This window comes from Brienomyrus brachyistius, chromosome 8 (genome assembly GCF_023856365.1).
Source record: "Brienomyrus brachyistius isolate T26 chromosome 8, BBRACH_0.4, whole genome shotgun sequence".
NCBI lineage: Eukaryota > Metazoa > Chordata > Actinopteri > Osteoglossiformes > Mormyridae > Brienomyrus > Brienomyrus brachyistius.
Genome location: NC_064540.1, coordinates 8,627,579 through 8,646,303, shown reverse-complemented (window position 1 = coordinate 8,646,303; position 18,725 = coordinate 8,627,579). Strand labels below are relative to the sequence as shown.

The window sequence follows — 18,725 nt, the reverse complement described above, 5'->3', positions numbered from 1 at the left end:
AGGTCATGAGAGTCAAAGCCTCACCGTGGAGACACAGGATGTTAGGGTTATCTTCTTCTGAAGATACGCTGGAAACCAACCAGTCTCTGAACACAGAACAACACAGACAGCTGTGATGACTTTTTACTTGCTGCAAGGGAAGTCTGGTCTCGACCTTGAGGTGTTAGCCTCTCAGCCTGACACAGCCAACTTCAAAGGAGGAACTCCCCTCGCAGTGTCTTTTATTGAGGCACATAACCAGGATATGCAAATAACATTCAACATTGTTTATCACCATGTATGGGGTGGAAATATTCAAATAACACTTAAGACGTGTTATTGCTAAATTAAGATCAAGCTGCTGCAGGGTGTCATTTCTAAGAAATGGCATCTAGCAAAATGACAATAAAAAAAGTACATATTTCTCTAACATAGGGCACCAAGCTCAGGCATATGGCCCAACAGCAGCAGGGCAGTGTGAAGCTCTCGTATCCATAGAAACCTAGAAACGATGAGGAACATCGGTCACCATGGCAACACTCCTAACTTTTAAAATGTTGATTATTGAAACAACATCAATATAATTGCAAAAAGTGCCATAAGAACAGAATGTTGGTCACGTACGTATATTATTCCGAAAAAGTTGCAAAATTAAATAATTATCAAAGAAATCTTTCAATGACCCCTTTACAGAAATTCTTCTTTTCAATTATTGTCCCCCGGTATAAAACCAATTGGATACAGATCCTGTCTGAGCAGCAAGTTCACACTCTTACCTCCTGCCTTTGACTCCTGTGAGTTCACACTCAGAAGATGCTCTTTTATACCCGTCTGATTCCATGATGACATTCCTACTTCCTACTTGTTTGTATGACATACAGCTTATTCTACAAAATGTTACTGCCTAAAATATGTATACAGCACCTACATTGTAATTGTTTAGCTCACTTCAGTCCGTGTGCCAGTGTTCCTCAAATTCTGCTTTGAAGTCCAGCTAAAGGGATGGTCAGTCAGAGACTCCTGTTTCGCCACATGGTGTGCTCCACCACGTATTGCTGATTATTACGACTTCATTCCTTATTTAAAATTCATGCATTAATTCCTTAATGTTTAGAAAAGATCAACAATACGTGGTTGAATATGTGGGAGAAGCAGGAGATTGAGGTTTATGGAGATTCTTGAGAAGTCCACACACCTGCAAGGGAGTCATTATTAGATGGATTTACCCTTCAAAACTGATGACATCACTATGCCAAATAACAGGTGCATAGCTGAACAGCGTATTAACTGTCTGAAAAGGAAGTTCAAAAATAATAAGCCCTACCAGGAGAAGTACACAGCATTTCTCTCACAGATGATTGACAGCGGATATAGTGCCTAAAGACCAATTGGAGAAACTTCTTCTTGATTTGATAAAATAAATATAATGTTCACAGTAAGGAAAATTGTACACACACGCACACACACACACACACACACACACACACACACACACACACATATTTATATTTATAAATAAATAAATAAATATATAGTATATAGTATAAAATAAGGTAAATGTACAATTTTCCTAATTTATTAATACGTATACTTAATACGTATACTTATACATAAACGTAACTACAGGTAAATGCATTAATTGCGTATGAAAACTGAACTTTTATTTTGACGCAGTAAGTGAGAATATCAACCGGAAGTCTCTCCCTTTTTCTTGCCAGCTTCACACTGCTTGCTTAGACGCTGGTACGCTACAATCAAGATATAAAAATGACAAGATTGCAGAATTTAAACGCTTATTTAACTGAGCGTTTAATGGTGGCAGCTCGAGACATACTAGAAGTAGTGGGAAATACGATTTCGGAGTACCAGAAAGAAACTGCTCGAACGATTAAAGAAAACGAGGAACTCCGACGGAGGCTTCGGGAGATCGGGGTCCAAGCAAATCTTGAATTTTTTGGTAAGTAAATTATTCTAATTGTATTTAAATAAGCACTGGGAGAAGACGAAGCCAAACGCAAAAGTGGTTAGTTCTAGTAGACGCTATGGAAAGGACAGATTATAATAATAATTATTATTATTATTTATTGATCTTGTCGTTACTGTTTTATGTCTTTTAAAACTTATTCATCATGGAGGAAGGTGGACTGCAAGCTTATTTTCTCACTAAAGTTAGTTACTTCGCCTAATGCCACGGAAAAGTTAGGGCAGGCCCTGCATGGCTTCTCAGTTTTGCGCTGTTGAATATTTGCACTGAAGGTTAAATAAAATCCCTTCGCTTGATTATTTGACGTTAGTCGTATCGGTTCTGAGAATTGTGCTGCAATAATCAACATAATATTATTTTGTTCTGGTCCTTGAAAATGTGTATACTTGCATTCTGTTATGAATACACTGGCTAAACTTCGCAGGCATAAATATAATATTCGCAATATTTTGTAAATAGTTTTCCTTTAAGCTTAAAAAAACTGCTATGAATTACCTATACACATATTAAAATAGGTGATTTGAAGTTTGCTATCCAAATATCCTAAGCTACCATATCCAACTCAGCAAATATGGCCCTTTGGGGCCCGTGTGGGGCCACTGCGGGCAGCCCGCTGTGGGCCCCATTACCAGCGTGAAATGCGGGGCATGTGTGTTTTGGGGCCAATGTGAGGCCATTGTGGGCTGCCCACACTAAGCAGAGTGGACCCCATTGGGGCCCATTGTGGGCCCACAGTATGCCCACACTCTGGGTTGACCTACACATACACGCCCTGCATTTTTTGGCCTGCTGGATGCTAAATTAAGCCAAGTTAACTTGCCAGGCTGGTCTGTCTTTATGAAAGAATACCAGAATACCATCATGCCTTTATTTTCTAGTGTGATCTGAAAACACAAAACTTGTATACTGTATTTTCTAGTCACAAAATATTCTGTAATTTGGCCTTTACAATTAAATTCAAGATTTGATTTTGTTCCCTTTCTTAGGGTCTAATTGCATATGAACATTACATACTGTACCTATGACTGCTCTGCAGACCAGCATCTCCCTAAAGGCCATCTTCTGGCCAGAGTCCTGCCAGCACAACGACTGGGCCAGTGGGGTGGTTAGCAAACGCACAAGGATGCGTCTTGTGTAGGCAGATGGGTTGGGACCCCCAATTGTTGCCAGATACTTTACCTAAATTGAGGTATTAGTGTATTCACAAGACAGCAGCAAACTATAATGGAAAATGTAATAAACTTGTATATAATAAACATAATATATGCGTACTGTACAATAAAGTTAGCTAGAGAAAAGAAAATATTAAGAAAATCATAAGAGAAATTACTGTACAGATACCTTTTACGTCGTCTACAAGATGAAGCGTGCCTTTGAGCCCCTACATCAATATTGTTTTATGTGATTCGAAACACTGTAGGTAGATGTAATACATATGACCAACACCAGACATCAAAAATAAAAAGATGATGTGAAAAAAATGAATTTACTGGTGAGACGAACTGCTTGTGCGGAGATGATTAGTTTCGTTTAATTTTAGAAAGTGTCTTTTCAATAAATTTACAGGAACATATATGCTTCAGGTAGCCTAAATCATTACCTCTGCGCATTAATGTAGATGCGCATTTATAAAGGAATGTTTAATACTATATCTTACTTTATATTTAAGTACAGCCAGCGCAGGGCGGGGAATGTGTCCCCAATGACAACACAAAATAAATGGCAGAGCCAGAATAGTCTCTGACAGGATTGTTTTCTAACCCACAGCCAAAATGAGACGCAGTTTTAGATGATAATTGTGAGGATTCGCGGTGAGCGGGTAAGGCGAATGGGCAGGCAGGCGGGCAGGAAGCAGGCAAAATAAGGGAAAACTGGGGATTTATTGGGGAAACAGAGACCAGAAAACATCTGACATCGACTAACATCAATGACGGCCAAAAACCAAGGCAAGACATGGACTGAAATAGACAAGACTGGGCGAAAATAATCGGACACAGCTGGGCAAGATCATGGAAGCACACGTGGATAATCAGGGGGCGTGGCACACACGAGGAGCAGACGAGCCGGGCGTGACAGTAGATTAATAATTATTATTATTATCATTATTGTTACTAATTTATTCATGATAATCATCAATAATAAGAATTATTTATCTTGCTGTTGATAATAATAAAGTATTATTAATTAATTTTATTAATCACTAATAATAATTAATAATTATTTGCCTTGGTGACTGTGTGCGTTTCTAACTAAAAAGGGACTGTCAAACAAAACTGCTGCAGGCCCTGCATGGGCTTAATCACAGGGGGCCTGTGTGGGTTTAACCGACATGGGGGCCCCAAGGGGCAAAATTGCTGCAGGTCCTGCATGGGCTTACTCACAGGGGGCCTGTGTATGTTTAACCTACATGGAGGCCCCAAGGGGCAAAACTGCTGTGGGCCCAACGTCGGATTAGTGTGGGTTTGCCCTGCCCACACTGGCCCACAGTAAACCCACACCTGCCCATGCAGGGCCCAAATGGGCATGTTTGCTGGGTCACTCTTGATCGAGTTCAAATTTATTAAAAAATTTGCGAAACACTCGCAAACCAAGTTACTCGCAATCCAATGTTTGACTGTGTCACTAAACAAAACGGTGGTTTGTACACTGCAAAGTATCGATGGCGTACGACGGCGGTACTACTGCTATGCAGGAGCACTGAAGGGAAAACACACAGGAGCTATTCTGGATGACGGGCGGCCGGCACAGGCAAAACCCACCCTAATTGTTGCATGTTTATGTTTATTAAATTGCCATTAATATAGAGAGCTTCTTAGTATCTTTTGTCCTTGCAGTTTTTAAAACATCCTTAACAAATAAAAATGACTATATTACCAAATTAACGAGTCGGACTTTAATCGGCAAAAAGTACCGCCACTCCACCATCTTTTTACCTAGTTAAACCACAATATCTCCTATTGTAAAAGATGTGGCTGCTGTGCTGTGCCTTTGTTCACCGCCACTTCAGTACTTACTGCTTCCATTATTAACCAAAGCAGAAGCATGTGATGCTCCGCTAACCTAATTAAATAAACATGAAGATACGCTGAATTTATGCAGATTACATTACCATTTAAGGGAATCACCGTACGCGTCTCATTAATATTTTAGGGACACTGCTAATCTGCTTATGGAGCTGTGGGCGAAAATAATGTCGGTATAGTGCTGAAAAGCCGGCATCCATTATCTGAAGCCCTGCAATGACAAAATTAAATGGTAAATTTGAGTAGGAAAATTAATCATTTAGATTAATCGTCCAATCTGTAAAATAGTCGATAGATTAATCAATAAAAAAATAGTCGTCCACCTATATTGTTTGCCTCACTTCTATGTAACTTTGGACACAAGTGTCTTCTAAATAAATAAGACTAAATGCATCTTTGGTCTCCAGGTCACTGCAAAAACTGGCCTAGGGCCTCCTTATGATTAAAGCTGTTGGTCAAACTATTTCTCACTTTATGCGTGCTAATATTATGATACTTTCTGGATAATTCACACTAGTATATGGTATATGATGGTGTTAAAAATGTATGTTATGTAGGCTGCTGTAAACTCTGGAATCAAATAGAACCTAAATGGACTCATAGGTGTGGAAGTTGAGCACTAGGGAAATGGGGAAGAGTCCAAAAAATTACCCTTCATTTATTGACACCACTGTCGCTGGCCGATATGTGGCTGCATGCACATTAGGTTTCAAGTATGCCACGCATGCTCCAACAGTTAACAGCGCATTCACAGTACATTTTGTTTTTGTGGCATTAACCTATACTATATTGCCAAAAGTATTGCGACACCTGCCTTTACACACACATGAACTTTAATGACATCCCATTCTTAATACATAGGATATAATAGGGAGTTGGCTCACCCTTTTGCAGCTATAGCAGCTACAACTCTTCTGGGAAGGATGTACACAGGGTTTATGAGTGTGTTTATGAGAATTTTTGCCCATTCTTTGACCTCCCCAGAATGTATGGCTATGGCTATGCCATACTTACAGGATTGATTCATTGCAGAAGTATAAATCAGCCTTTATTATGTGCTCTCTCTCTTCTACAGATAGTGGCCACCCTGTAGCTCCCCCTGTCTCCATTGGATCGGCTCCTCAGAGTCCACAACCCCATAAGCCACAGTGTAACTCCGGCCTGGAGGAGGACAGGGAACCTCCGCAGACTGACATTAAGCAGGAATTCCTCGAGCAGCATGAGAGCAAACCAGAGCAGGGAGCCGTGGACCTGAACAAGCAGGCATCAGCCCTCACGTGTGCCGAAAATCCTTCTGAACACAGGATCCTCCAACCCTCACTTCCTTTTGAGGAGAAGACTGAAGAAGTGGGGTGTCTTCCTCTCATGTTACCGGACCAGATTAAGTCTGAGCTGGATGAACTGGATTACAATATACAAAAACAATCCATTGCCTCACAGCCACTAAACAGAGTAAATAATAACAGTAATACTGCTGAAAGTAAGAACTGTGCAGAAAGGAAATGGATGGACCGTGGTGGAGTAATGGCAGAGCCTAATGAACAGGACTCCAGTAGAGAAGTGAGTATAGTTTCCTGTCTCAGATGTGGCAGAACTTTCAGTAAGTTGACTGATCTCAAACTGCATTTGTTGGTTCACGAAAGTGAGAGACACTATATCTGCTCTACATGTGGGGAGAGTTTTAAAAAACAAGCGCAGTTAAAACTGCATGAGGGAACTCACTCAGGAAAAGAAAAAAACTGCTGCAGCGTGTGTGGGAAATCCTTTGCCTATTTGGGGAAACTGAAAGCACACCTGCGGATTCACACTGGAGAAAAACTCTTCGGATGCACAGTTTGTGGAAAACGATTCACCCAGTCAGGACACATGAAAGAACATCTGCGAATCCACACAGGGGAGAAACCGTTTGGCTGCCCTTACTGCGGGAAGCGCTTTATTCAGTCAAGTCAGTTTAAAAGACATCTAGCTATTCACACTCGTTAGTGACAGTAGGGTATTTGTTTGGGGCCCATTATTCCACCTCTGACTTTGCTGTGCTGGTCAACCCATTAGGAGAGATATACAGCCACCTCGGGTGCCATCTTCTGAGGGGACAAAAGAACATTTCATGGTAGCCATGTGGAACATGGTGCACACATGTTTGTGCGCATGTATCCTTATATGGTGAGATGACAATAACGAATGTTTAATCTTGTATGTGCCGGCTTTCTTCTGGCGGACACCTGCTGATCAGTTTTTTTTCTTTTTCTGAGTGATTAAAGCATATTGAATGTTAACGTGATTGGTTGGGAGTGTTGCATCACATGATGAACTTTATGTATCAAGAAAATAGAAGTGTGGGAAATCTTTGAGGTGTGGAATATGGGTTGTCACGGCTTCTCGCGTTTTCTTGCATTGCTTTCTAAGCCTCTCAAACTCTCCTCATGCTGTTGGCTAATTTTGAGTGAATTCTTTGACAGCAATCTGAGACAAACAAATTTCATGATTAGGTTGTAGCTTCTTAGATGGTAAATTTTAATCAATTTGCTCCTGTAAAATCCAGTCAATCCTACAATGTGCTTTGTATTATGTACTCAATGCTGCCAGTGTCTTTCTTTGCAGGTATAAAAGGCCAGGTGTTGTAAAATATTTGCTGACAATGGGGGCTCAGCCCCTGTATATATGGTAGGAAAGCTGCCGGTTTGAACCCTGGCTTTGGCAGAATTGTCACATGTCTGTGGACCCTGGAGCAAGGCCCTTAACCCCCAGCACCGGGGGGACTGTACACTGTGCTTTGACCCCCCCCCCCCCAAGCTTAATCTCACCAATGTGTATATAACTCATGAAGAGCAAGCTGAGATAGGCAAAAAGAGTTTTTCTCCTTGGGGTTTAATAAAGTATCACTACTGTGTTTACACTTACAGATTGTGTGTGTGTGCGTGCGCATGCGTGTGTGTGTGTGTGTGTGTGTATAAATGGTGTGAGTGCCTTTTGACGGGTTGGCACCCCACCCTGAGTTAGTCCTTGTCTTGCACCCGTAATGGCCAGGATAGGCTCTGCGCCTCCACAATCCTGTAGAGGACAAGCCGGTATGGATGGATGAACTTATGCCCTGTGCTGCCTGGAATAAGCTGCAGGTCCTCGGATCAGGTTAGGCAGTGGGAAGAGCGATAGAATGGTGCTGCAGTGGGTACCACTATTCCATTGTTATGTACAGTTATTGTTTCAGACATGTCCAAAGCAACATGTAGGTTCTAGGCCTGTCTAGGTCTACTGGTCTAGTGTCAAGAACTGTCTTATAAACTCTAGAGGTGTCCCTTGAGCGTCATTCTTCAGAGTCCGCAAAAGATGTCACCGTAACGGATAAATTTAACTTAATTTTAATTGTGATCCGTATTTAGTTTCACAAATTTTCCATGTACACTGACTATTTTCAAATCAAGTCTTGTGTTTTGTTTTAGTTGAGATTTTGTCAGTTTAACTCGGGTTTAATTTTAGTCTTTTTTTAGTCATATTTTTTTCAAATAGGTTAATGATACTGAAATGGATTTTGCTGCAGGTTACTTCTCCTGACTGTGGGGTCAGTCCAAGCCAAATCAAGCAGGGGCTCCATGGGCATCATTCCTGATTTTGATGAAAACTTGGTATTTTGATCATTATAGAGAAGTTTCTGTTTCTGGTTCACTTTTTTCGGATTTTGACCCCAAGCTGTGGGGTCACCACCACACCTACATCCAATATTCTTCTATATTTTTGTTATTTGAGGAAGATACTGTAAGCAGATGCAAAATCATTCTAAATAACCAATTATTTATTAACCACTGAATTTTCAGTGTTCTCTATAAGGATCAAAATACCAAGTTTTCATCAAAATCAGGAATGATGCCCATGGAACTTTTCTGGACATTGGTTGATTTGACACGGACTGACCCTGTGTAAATTCCCTTGAGAAGCAAGTGTACTGTATACATAAGCACACGTTACACATAAGCACACGTTACACATAAGCACACTTTACACATAAGCACACATTACACATAAGCATACTGTTTACATAAGCACACCTTATACATAAGCACACCTTACGCATAAGCATATTTTGCAGCCTGCAGAGGCCCTGTGTACAGTGTAGTGTCCCCCTCTCACTTTCCTTCACATTGCGCAGGCGCGCGGCGGCACATCGTAAACAAATACGTCTGCAGTGTGGAACTTTTATAGTCTGTAAGGGTGATGTAATGTTTGCATCCTGCGACACACGCAATGACAAAATACCTCGCAGGGGAAGATCGTTAAAATGCTTCAACACAACGAATTTAATACGACATTTAAAGAACAAACACTTGGCGGAATATGGTGAGTTTTCAAGGCTCACTGCAGAGAATGAAAAGACACCCGGAGCAGCAACAGTCAGACGGCACTTGAAGCAGCCTACACGTGCCAACACTCGTCCGTATGAGCCATGGTCAGAAGGCTAAGCAAATAACCCAAAAAATAATTGAAGTCATTGGGCTAGATGACCAGCCTTTCTTAGTGGTGGAAGACACCGGGTTCCGCCGACTGCTCTCTCACTTGGAGCCCCGCTAAGTTTTACCGGGACGTAAGTATTTCACAGACATAGCCCTGCCAGACCTCCACCAGACAGTGTACTCCCACATCGAACGTCTCCTTAAACAAGGTGCCTCATCCTCTGTAAGTTTCACGAGTGATATATGGAGTTCAGACGCCAGTCCTGTGTCGATGCTAAATTTATCAGCTCACTGGATTGATGCAGATTTTCAATTTCATAAAGCTGTTCTGAATGCCCAGGAGTTTTCTGGCTCCCATACTGAATGAATGAATGAATGAATGAATGAATGAATGAATGAAACCTTTATTGCCCCATTGGGGAATTTGTCTTGCAGTTAGGAGCCATAAATAACATAGAGCAACACTTAGGCATACAAACAAACCTAGCAATACATAAACTGACAAATAATTAAAGACATGCAATATAAAATGTATATAATTTAGAATGGAGGTGCCTGTCTGAATTCCACTTGTTTAGCAACTGAATGCTCCTGGGCACAAAAGATGTAATAGCTCTATTTGTTTTTGCATGTTTGCAATGTTGTGAGATATATTTGACTTTCTGCACTATTTATCCTGTTGAGAGCCTTAATGGTTTCAATCTGTTAAAGATTGTGTTATTGATAGCAGGTAAATTTAAGTGTTTTTCAGTTGTCCTTTTGACTGAATAGTTGCTGCATTGTGTCTGCAGGTTTCTGGATTTTTTCTCTTAAAGTAAAACATGTTTTTGTCTAAATTAAGGTGATTCTATGGTTCCTGTTTTTCCACATCACGTAGCCAGTAGCACTCATCATAACTAAATTGAAAAATTTACAGTCAGTCAATGTGATCAACAGTGATCGGCACTCATTGGTGATCGGTATCGGAATCGGCAGCAAGCATCCCTAGTTCTGATTTTAAGTTAAATTATTGACTGGGTTGTCTGTTTAATAATGGAAACTGTAGATGTGTTCTTAGTGTTTCATCTTTATTGTCTGCACAAGGTGTTACTGGGCAGGTTAAACTGAACATAACTGTAATTCTTTTTCAGTTGCAACCTGCCACTAATTTTTGAGATCTCAGTCTATACCTTCTTTCAGCATAGGGGGAGTGATGCTTTTGTGGTCCAAGATAATACAGTTATGGAGTTTTTCATTTATTTTTCAAATACGTAGGTGTGTGACATCCCAGTGGTTGGTGGATCGCAGCATGTCCTTTGTACGTCATTAATAGCGATGGTGGAGGAAAGACCCGCCTTCGCATCAAATGCTGCACAGGTACTGATGCTAAAACATTCAAAAATGTATATTCTGCATTAGTATTTGCAGTCCTTTCAGTATTTGTCAGTACAGGTTGTCTCCTCAAAGTAACCGAACACTGTATTATACATCGTACTTAATCACAGGAAATCTTTTACTTTTAGTTAATTCCATGAGAAACACAGTGAACAATGACGGATAGATGCAGTATTGTGTTCAGGGGCATAGTTAGGGATGAGTGGTCTTTACTATGGGGGCCGATGGCAAACAAATATAATATGAAAAGCTATTCATGACTTAATCCAATAAATACACATTTACTGGGGTGGGGTGGGGTGGGCAAAAAAACCTATTAAATAAGCCTAACGACGCCCCCGACTCTGTGTGTTCTCCTCAGTATGAAACCAGTTTAAACCATATAAATCTAAAACTGACAGACATAAAAACACTTATGAAGAAGAGTGCAGAGCAGAATTTGACCTCTTTGTCACTATGATCTTCTCATTTCAGTTGGACTTCCAGGCATCTGTAGCTCATGCATTAATCAATGCAGGTTCCATTGAGACGCACAAAAGAGAGAAACCCAGAGCAACCCCAGCAGCTCTGAAACGAAGACGTGTGTCTAAGGTGCCCCCTGAGATGAGATTCGGCCCTGGAAACCACTGGCCTCGGCTTACCGAAGCGAAAAATGCAAACAGGTGTCATGATCGCGCATGCAGACGAAAAACAAAGTATGTCTGCATGCAGTGTCTTGTTGCTTTGTGTCCTGGTTGCTTTGCCAATTTTCATAAAAGATAAAACCCATGTCCAGGAAGACCGACAAAGACACTGTTGCTGAATTTTGTTTGAAAGGATTATTTGGCAACATGAGGACATTTTTTTTCTTCCATTTTTTAAATGAAACATATGTTACATTTACAAACTTATGTAAAGTTTACAGAACAAACAGTAACTTCAACTCCTCAGTGAATGTAAGGTTATATTTTTATGTAGCAAATGGCAGTATATGTTAAAATGTTAAAATACTTGTTTTATAGCATGAAAATCAAGTTTGTTCATGGTTACAACGTAATAGATTCTATTCTGGTCATTAGTCTCTGAATAATGTTATTAATAGGATGTTATTAATACTCTGAAGGACAACATGCATTTGAGTGTTCAACGTAGCAGAGTGGATGTGTGAATTTTTTTTTTTGAAAATCCATGTCTACAAAATTAAGTGCTATTCATAAGTATTATCGAACCTTTAATAATTTATAAAATTTCACTGCAAACTGTTTTATGCCTGTTCAGTGGTATTCACGAAAGTTCAAAAACTCTGGTATGGATTTGGATGATCTGGGGATGCGTCATTTGGATTCAAGGGTGTAGATTTGGATATTGTGGGAGTACTGTTTGCATTTAGGGGGGGCGGGGGGTTTGGGGCTCATTTGGCCCCTTTCAACGCTGAAAACAAACTGTCACTCATGTTTGGATTTAAAGATGAATGATTCTACATTGGAATGTCATTTTACAGTGTATGTTTAAAGTTTTTGTTGATTTTTCCGCCAGTCGTCACAATTACGGTGCTATCGATACTACTTTGGTGTTATATAATAGTATTGAGATTTAAATTTCTTTACACTCTAATTGTTTTATTTCTAACCATGAGATTTCCTGGTGGTTTGGGTGAATCCAACTGTAGATATACCATAGATGATTTGCCAAGTAATAATTTAAAAAATTTGCTGCTTCTATTGCTCCTTGTTACGCCCTGATCGTGCTGTTCCTCCCATGTGCCACACCCCCTCATTTACTTCATGCGGAATCCTCCTGGTTATCAGCTGTATCTAGTCTTATCTAATTGATTCTGTGTATTTAAGTGCTTTCTTGTGAGTCTTTCCCCAGCCTGGTCATTAAAGCCACAACTTCGCTTGTTCTCCATGGTCCTGGTTGTGGTTACTCTTCCCTCTGGACTGCCATGGCTGTTTCCCTGCCCTGCACCAATGAATGCATGACACTCCTTGAGTTTTGTTTCCATAACATGACCAGTTTGATTCTGGGTGGTTTTTTTTCAGTAGAATTTGCTTATTATGGAATTTAGTGGCTTGAACCATTTAGTGGAAAGCTTAGTTGGACTCATTGTGAAAAAGTAATTGATTTTTGGTGTTGGGTAGACTGAGGCATCGCAGGAGCAGAGAGAGACAGAGACTCGCTTGCCGAGGAGAACACGCTCTTTATTAGCAGTTCTGAAAAAGACTACGTGAGGCACCCAACGAGCACCGAACCCATTACAGACAGGAAACGCAAGGTTGTCAGACGCCGGACTGCAAAATGTACACATGGTGGTAAGCTAATTACGCATGAGGATTGGGCCGAGTACACACAACACACGGGCGAACACACGCATGACAATAGGGAAATGTAACCATTAACAACAACAATACAACAAACATTATTTACAACTTGCACGTGAGGCATGCTGGGACATCCATCCGTCCATCCATCTTCCAAACCGCTTATCCTACTGGGTCGCAGGGGGGTCCGGAGCCTATCCCGGAAGCAATGGGCACAAGGCAGGGAACAACCCAGGATGGCGGGCCAGCCCATCGCAGGGCACACTCACACACCATTCACTCACACATGCACACCTACAGGCAATTTAGCAAGTACAATTAGCCTCAGCATGTTTTTGGACTGTGGGGGGGGGACCGGAGTACCCGGAGGAAACCCCACGACGACATGGGGAGAACATGCAAACTCCACACACATGTAACCCAGGCGGAGACTCGAACCCGGGTCCCAGAGGTGTGAGGCAACAGTGCTAACCACTGCACCACCATGCCACCGCATGCTGGGACAATACATTTTTACAATAGATTGATTTTTACAATAGATCTTTATAATTGCTATTCTGCAAGTTAAGAAAAGGGGTAAGTATTGTGATCAAGTGCCATTACAGACTGTTTTGGAAGGGAGGGTGGTTAATTGACGAAGACTCCTGCACTCACATACCTGGAGATAATGAGACTGATAATGAGACTGAGGTTTTAATGGGGGGAAGACTCATGTTTAGGGGGATATGCCAGAGAGAGAAACAGGTTGCAGGCCGCTGGGTTCGGATAAAGAGTAGACGAACACCAGCGGAATTACCCCAACTGCTTGCCGCTTATATTGGGCGTACGCATTGGGACCTGCTCTTCAGCGAGACAATGGCTGCGAAGGCATTGTGTACATTTTGGAAGTACGTTTTTTATCACGTGTATTTCCATGGTCAAGATAGTTTACACTACAGTAAATATTGCTTTCTTATATTTGCCGTGCGGTGATGAGCTTGAAAGGTTGCGATCTCAAATCAATAAACCAAACTAATTTCACGTGTGCTGTGCTGTTTCATCAGACCCCCTTAGTGTATGCGGGGGAATTGTGTGCTGCGAGGCAGTCAACGTTAACCCATTGTTTTATGAACTAATTAACAATACTTTATTATTTATTGCTTCAGTTTGCCTGATTCTGAGTGGAGTGTTCTAACCTACCGGACCAGACCGGGATATAATTAAAGGTAGTCTTAGCCTAACCTGTTGTTCACCGAGGTTCCAATATCGCCCTCTAGTGGCAAGTAAATATTTATTACCGTATATCCAGCAGTTTAAGTTGTCTTCTATTGTTATTAATGGAGTAAAATTTAGGTGAAACAACTGAGAGCCTGGAGGAAATATTTATGCCCAGGTACTTAATGTGACCAGTGGGAATAGGAAGAGGCTGGTTTTGAGCTGCAGTATTCCAGTATTCACCTCATATGGGGAAAAATGTTGATTTTGCCGTAATTAGTTTCTCTCAGTTCTCTTCCTTTTGCTGTTCAAAATTTGCTAAAATTGCTCTGTCTTTCATTATTGGTTTTTGTTCCGATGCGATGAACTCGGTGAAATGTTTCTATTTATAGTGTCCAGCGGTAGTTTCAGGGCTGACGATCAGGGCTGACGTTCGGGTATACCGGAGTAGATCAAACTATCACGCATACTATGGCATTGTAAGCCGGGGATTGTCTCTTTCGTTATTTTATTTTCGTTAGTGAGATTGACTTGCGCAGATAATATTTTGACTTTGTTTTAGTTCGTTTTCTTTCTAAAGCATTTCAATCTGAATTCGAGATTGGATTTCAGGTCTGAGTGTAGTAATTCCAGAACTGAATAAATCGAATCCAATCGAACAAAAGTATATACGTGGCCAACTGTCGCGGTGTTTTACACATTTTTCACCGTTTTCGGACACAGGATGTATAACCATAGCTAAGAAGAGAAATTAATATCGGTAGAAGGAAACCATGTGAGGTTTTATTTACGAAATTCAAAATTAGTACATTTTCACAAAAATGCATATTAAATATTAATTTTCCGGGACAGTCAACTAGGTGCCAACCCTAGTTATAAGAGAAAAGTATGCAGTTGAAGTATATATTCCGATATGGACATTGATGGTGAAAGTATGAACGATGTCTGGGAAGTGTGCGTTTCTACGCATGCTTATTGTAAGAAATGCTTTCAGATTGACAGCTGCTTCTTTTTCAAGGAGTGTTTTTTTATTAACAACAAACGCCGTATTTGCTGGCGTCAAGCCGATTCTGAGTACTCAAATGCTTTTTAAATGAGGAAAACACGTTTTTCTCTTTCTTCAAAAGTATGTAATTTGTTAAATTAAATTGATAATTGTAAAATTAATTCAATTAAATCATTTAAGAAGTCAGTGAGGTATTTGGTGTGCTAGCGGTAGAATCCAAAAATACCCTGGCATATTGGATGGTTGCTGCAAATACTGGAGTGTGTCTAGTATTAATAGTAATATATATTTTATATATTATTGGATGAGGACACGGTATCTGACCACTCTTACAAAGAACACGACTTCTGTGAGTTTGGCTTATAATATAAGGAGCATGTAAACATGCTAGGCAACAGTGCCACCTACTGTGACACCATTCTGCCCCATGGCTAGTCTTATTGTTCTAGTAACTTGTATTAACAATAAAATGCTAATGTTTTTGTATGTTTGTGTATAACATAATTTAACTGACAAACACTTCTCGGGTAAAGAGATTTGGTGAGAAATTTAATGGTAGTCTTTGGAAGACTTTGGCATTATGGAGTAGCTTACATCTGCTGTAAGGTAAGCCAAATCAAAATGGTAGCTTACCTAATTCGCCAATAAACTCTCATTCTAATCCTGAAAATCTTTAAAAGGTTGTAATTTCCATTAAATGGGGTAATATCACGTTGTGAACTTACTTATGCCTGTGTGCCTAATTTTTGAAAAGGTCTGCGTTTTGAGAAGCGTCATTATCAGTGATAATGTGCCCTCTACTGGTCATAACCATAAATAATAAGTTTAGTTTCAGAAAATCAGATATGCGTTAAAATGGTCTGTATCCTAAATTAGCACTGAGCAATACAAATGCAATAGAAAACTAAAGCTTGATGAACGTTTAATTTAATTTGAAGTTAAAATGTCCGCTCGTGTTTAATACGGTTAGTATTAAAACGGCATCTGTTTTTTTTTTTTTTATAATCGTTCCTTTTCAAGATTAGCTAGTGTATATATTTAAAATTATTTTACCGCCACTAGTTTGCATGAGCTCTGTAAACGCTTTCTGGTCCAATCATACAGATTTTTTTTATCTCTTGCAGTTTAAATCAATCGTATAATACTAAATCTCTTGGAGATGTTATATCCTCACATGGCTTCTCCTACCACTGCTATGCCGATGACACTCAACTCATCCTCTCCTTCCCTCCCTCAGACACTCATGTCTCCCTGCATGCTTGGTAGACATCTTATCCTGGATGACCGCTCACCAGCTAAAACTCAACACTAGTAAAACTGAGCTGCTTTACATCCCGGCTGACTCATCCCCCCTCCAGGACCTTGCGATCTCCTTTGACAACTCCCTGATCCGTCCTTCGGGTTCTGCTCGCAACCTTGGAGTTACCATGGATGATCGGTTGTCCTTTTCCTCACATATCGCCAGTCTTTCTCGCACTTGTCGGTTTCTCCTCTTTAACATCAGGAGGATACGTCCAATTCTTTCCACTCAGGCTACCCAGGTACTCGTCCAGTCCCTCGTCATGTCACGCCTGGACTACTGCAACTGGCTTCTAGCGGGTTTACCACTGCGCGCCATCTGTCCCCTCCAACTGATTCAGAATGCAGCTGCTCGACTTGTTTTCAACCTTCCCAAGTTCTCCCACACCACTCCTTTGCTACGCTCTCTCCACTGGCTTCCTGTAGCTGCCCGCATCAAATTCAAAACACTGATGCTCGCATACAAAGCCAAAAAGGGTCTGGGCCCATCCTACCTAAAAGACCTCATCACACCCCGCACTGCACCACGATCTCTCCGATCCTCCAGCACTGCTCGACTGGTCCCACCACCCCTCAAGGCACAAGGATGACACACATCTCGGCTCTTCTCTGTCCTGGCCCCTAGTTGGTGGAATGAACTCCCCAGAGAGAGATGCAATACCGCTTTTGTCAAAATGACAGGTCGGGTCAAAGGTCACGTTCAAAAGTTCAGTGGGCGGAGCTTATGTTGTGGTGGGTTGAGGTTGGTTGTGTAACTGACGCAATAGCATGTGGATTTAATTATTTATTTAAATATTTTTTTTTCTTCTTCCCCGGGGGTTGGTTGTGTAACTGATGCAATGGTATTTGGATTTAATTATTTATTTATTATTTTAAATTATTGTGGCTTAGGGGGCATGGGTTGGTTGTGTTAGTGATGCAATGGTATTTGGATTTAATTATTTATTATTTTAAATGCTTATTTTAAATGTTTATTATTTTAAAATGATATTGAGGAGAGTGCTTATGAGTGTGTATTATTTTAAAAATGATATTGATGAGAGTGCTTATGAGCGTGTGTTATTTGAATAAGTTATTATTATTATTTTGTGGGGCGCGGCCGGGAGTGAGCGTGGCTGGGTTACCTGATGGAGCGCGAGCGTACGGTGTGCGGTAGCGTGGTAAGGTCCCCGGGCTTCGGAGAATCAGCAAAGGACTTATTCACATACTGGTGCGGTAGCGCGGAAAGGTCCGCACGGCTTTGGATAATCCTCGGAGAGAGCGATGCGGGAGAGCTGAGAGGCGTGCTGCTGCGCGAGTCTGAGAGAAACTGTGAGAGACTGTGGGATAAAATGGTAAAGTTGGAGCAAAGAATGAGAGGAGGAGGTGCAGGGTCTATCGTCCAATAAAAACGCTCGGCGCTAGTTTTGACCGTGTGTTTTTTCCTCAAGCGAGCGTTTGTATCACATCGGCGTATGGCGCCAATTTGTAAAGGTCATAAGTCGAGACATACATCGAGTCTGTCAATTTGTCCGGCAGTAAATTCTGCAGGGCCGTGCCACCTGGCCATCGAGGCGCCCCCCTACCCGGCCACGCGGGTCATACATCGAGTCTGACACTTTTGCCCTCCAGTAAATTCTGTTTAAAGTTTTGTTTTCACATACGTCCCAAATTACAGATAATTTTCTTACACAGGCACGAGTAGCATCATCAAGGCCGTACCACCTGGTCATACATCAAGTCTGACAATTTGCCCGCCAGTAAATTCTGTTTATAGTTTTGTTTGTCATACATGACCGTGCAGATATGGGGTGACAGAGACAATTAAATTGTATTACGTCGAGCGGGGGGGGCTTTTCCTCCTCCTAGAGGCACAACGCCTTACCAAAGTTTGTACCAGCCAAAGAACCACAAGTTTCATCGAGACCTTACCCGGTAAGTATATTATTTCTTTTATTCCTGTTATAAAAATGCTATTCAATTAAAAAATAACATTCTAATAATAGGTATTCTCTTTTTTTTTTCTATGTATGAGAGAGAGAGAGAGAGAGAGAGAGAGAGAGAGACTGCGCCGACCGGTCAAGAGAAAATCTGCGAGAGAATCAACAGGTATGGACGGAGCAACACCCCCAGCGGCTATAC

At 41.1% G+C, this 18,725-nt stretch overlaps 1 protein-coding gene across 6 annotated transcripts in view; it reads left to right on the top strand.

Moving 5' to 3' along the window:
* Window positions 1–1,683: 1,683 nt before the first annotated feature.
* LOC125748000 (uncharacterized) overlaps window positions 1,684–18,725 on the top strand; it is a 108,806-nt gene continuing 91,764 nt past the window's right edge. For 4 of the 6 annotated variants that reach the window (XM_049023753.1, XM_049023751.1, XM_049023758.1 and 1 more), the window contains exons 1-2: window positions 1,684–1,936; window positions 6,062–6,546. In XM_049023753.1, coding sequence (XP_048879710.1) covers window positions 1,747–1,936; window positions 6,062–6,546 — 675 coding nt within the window. In that variant the 5' untranslated portion in view covers window positions 1,684–1,746. The remainder of the gene's footprint in view (window positions 1,937–6,061; window positions 6,547–18,725) is intronic. The other 2 variants (XM_049023756.1, XM_049023748.1) reach the window with 1 other exon arrangement.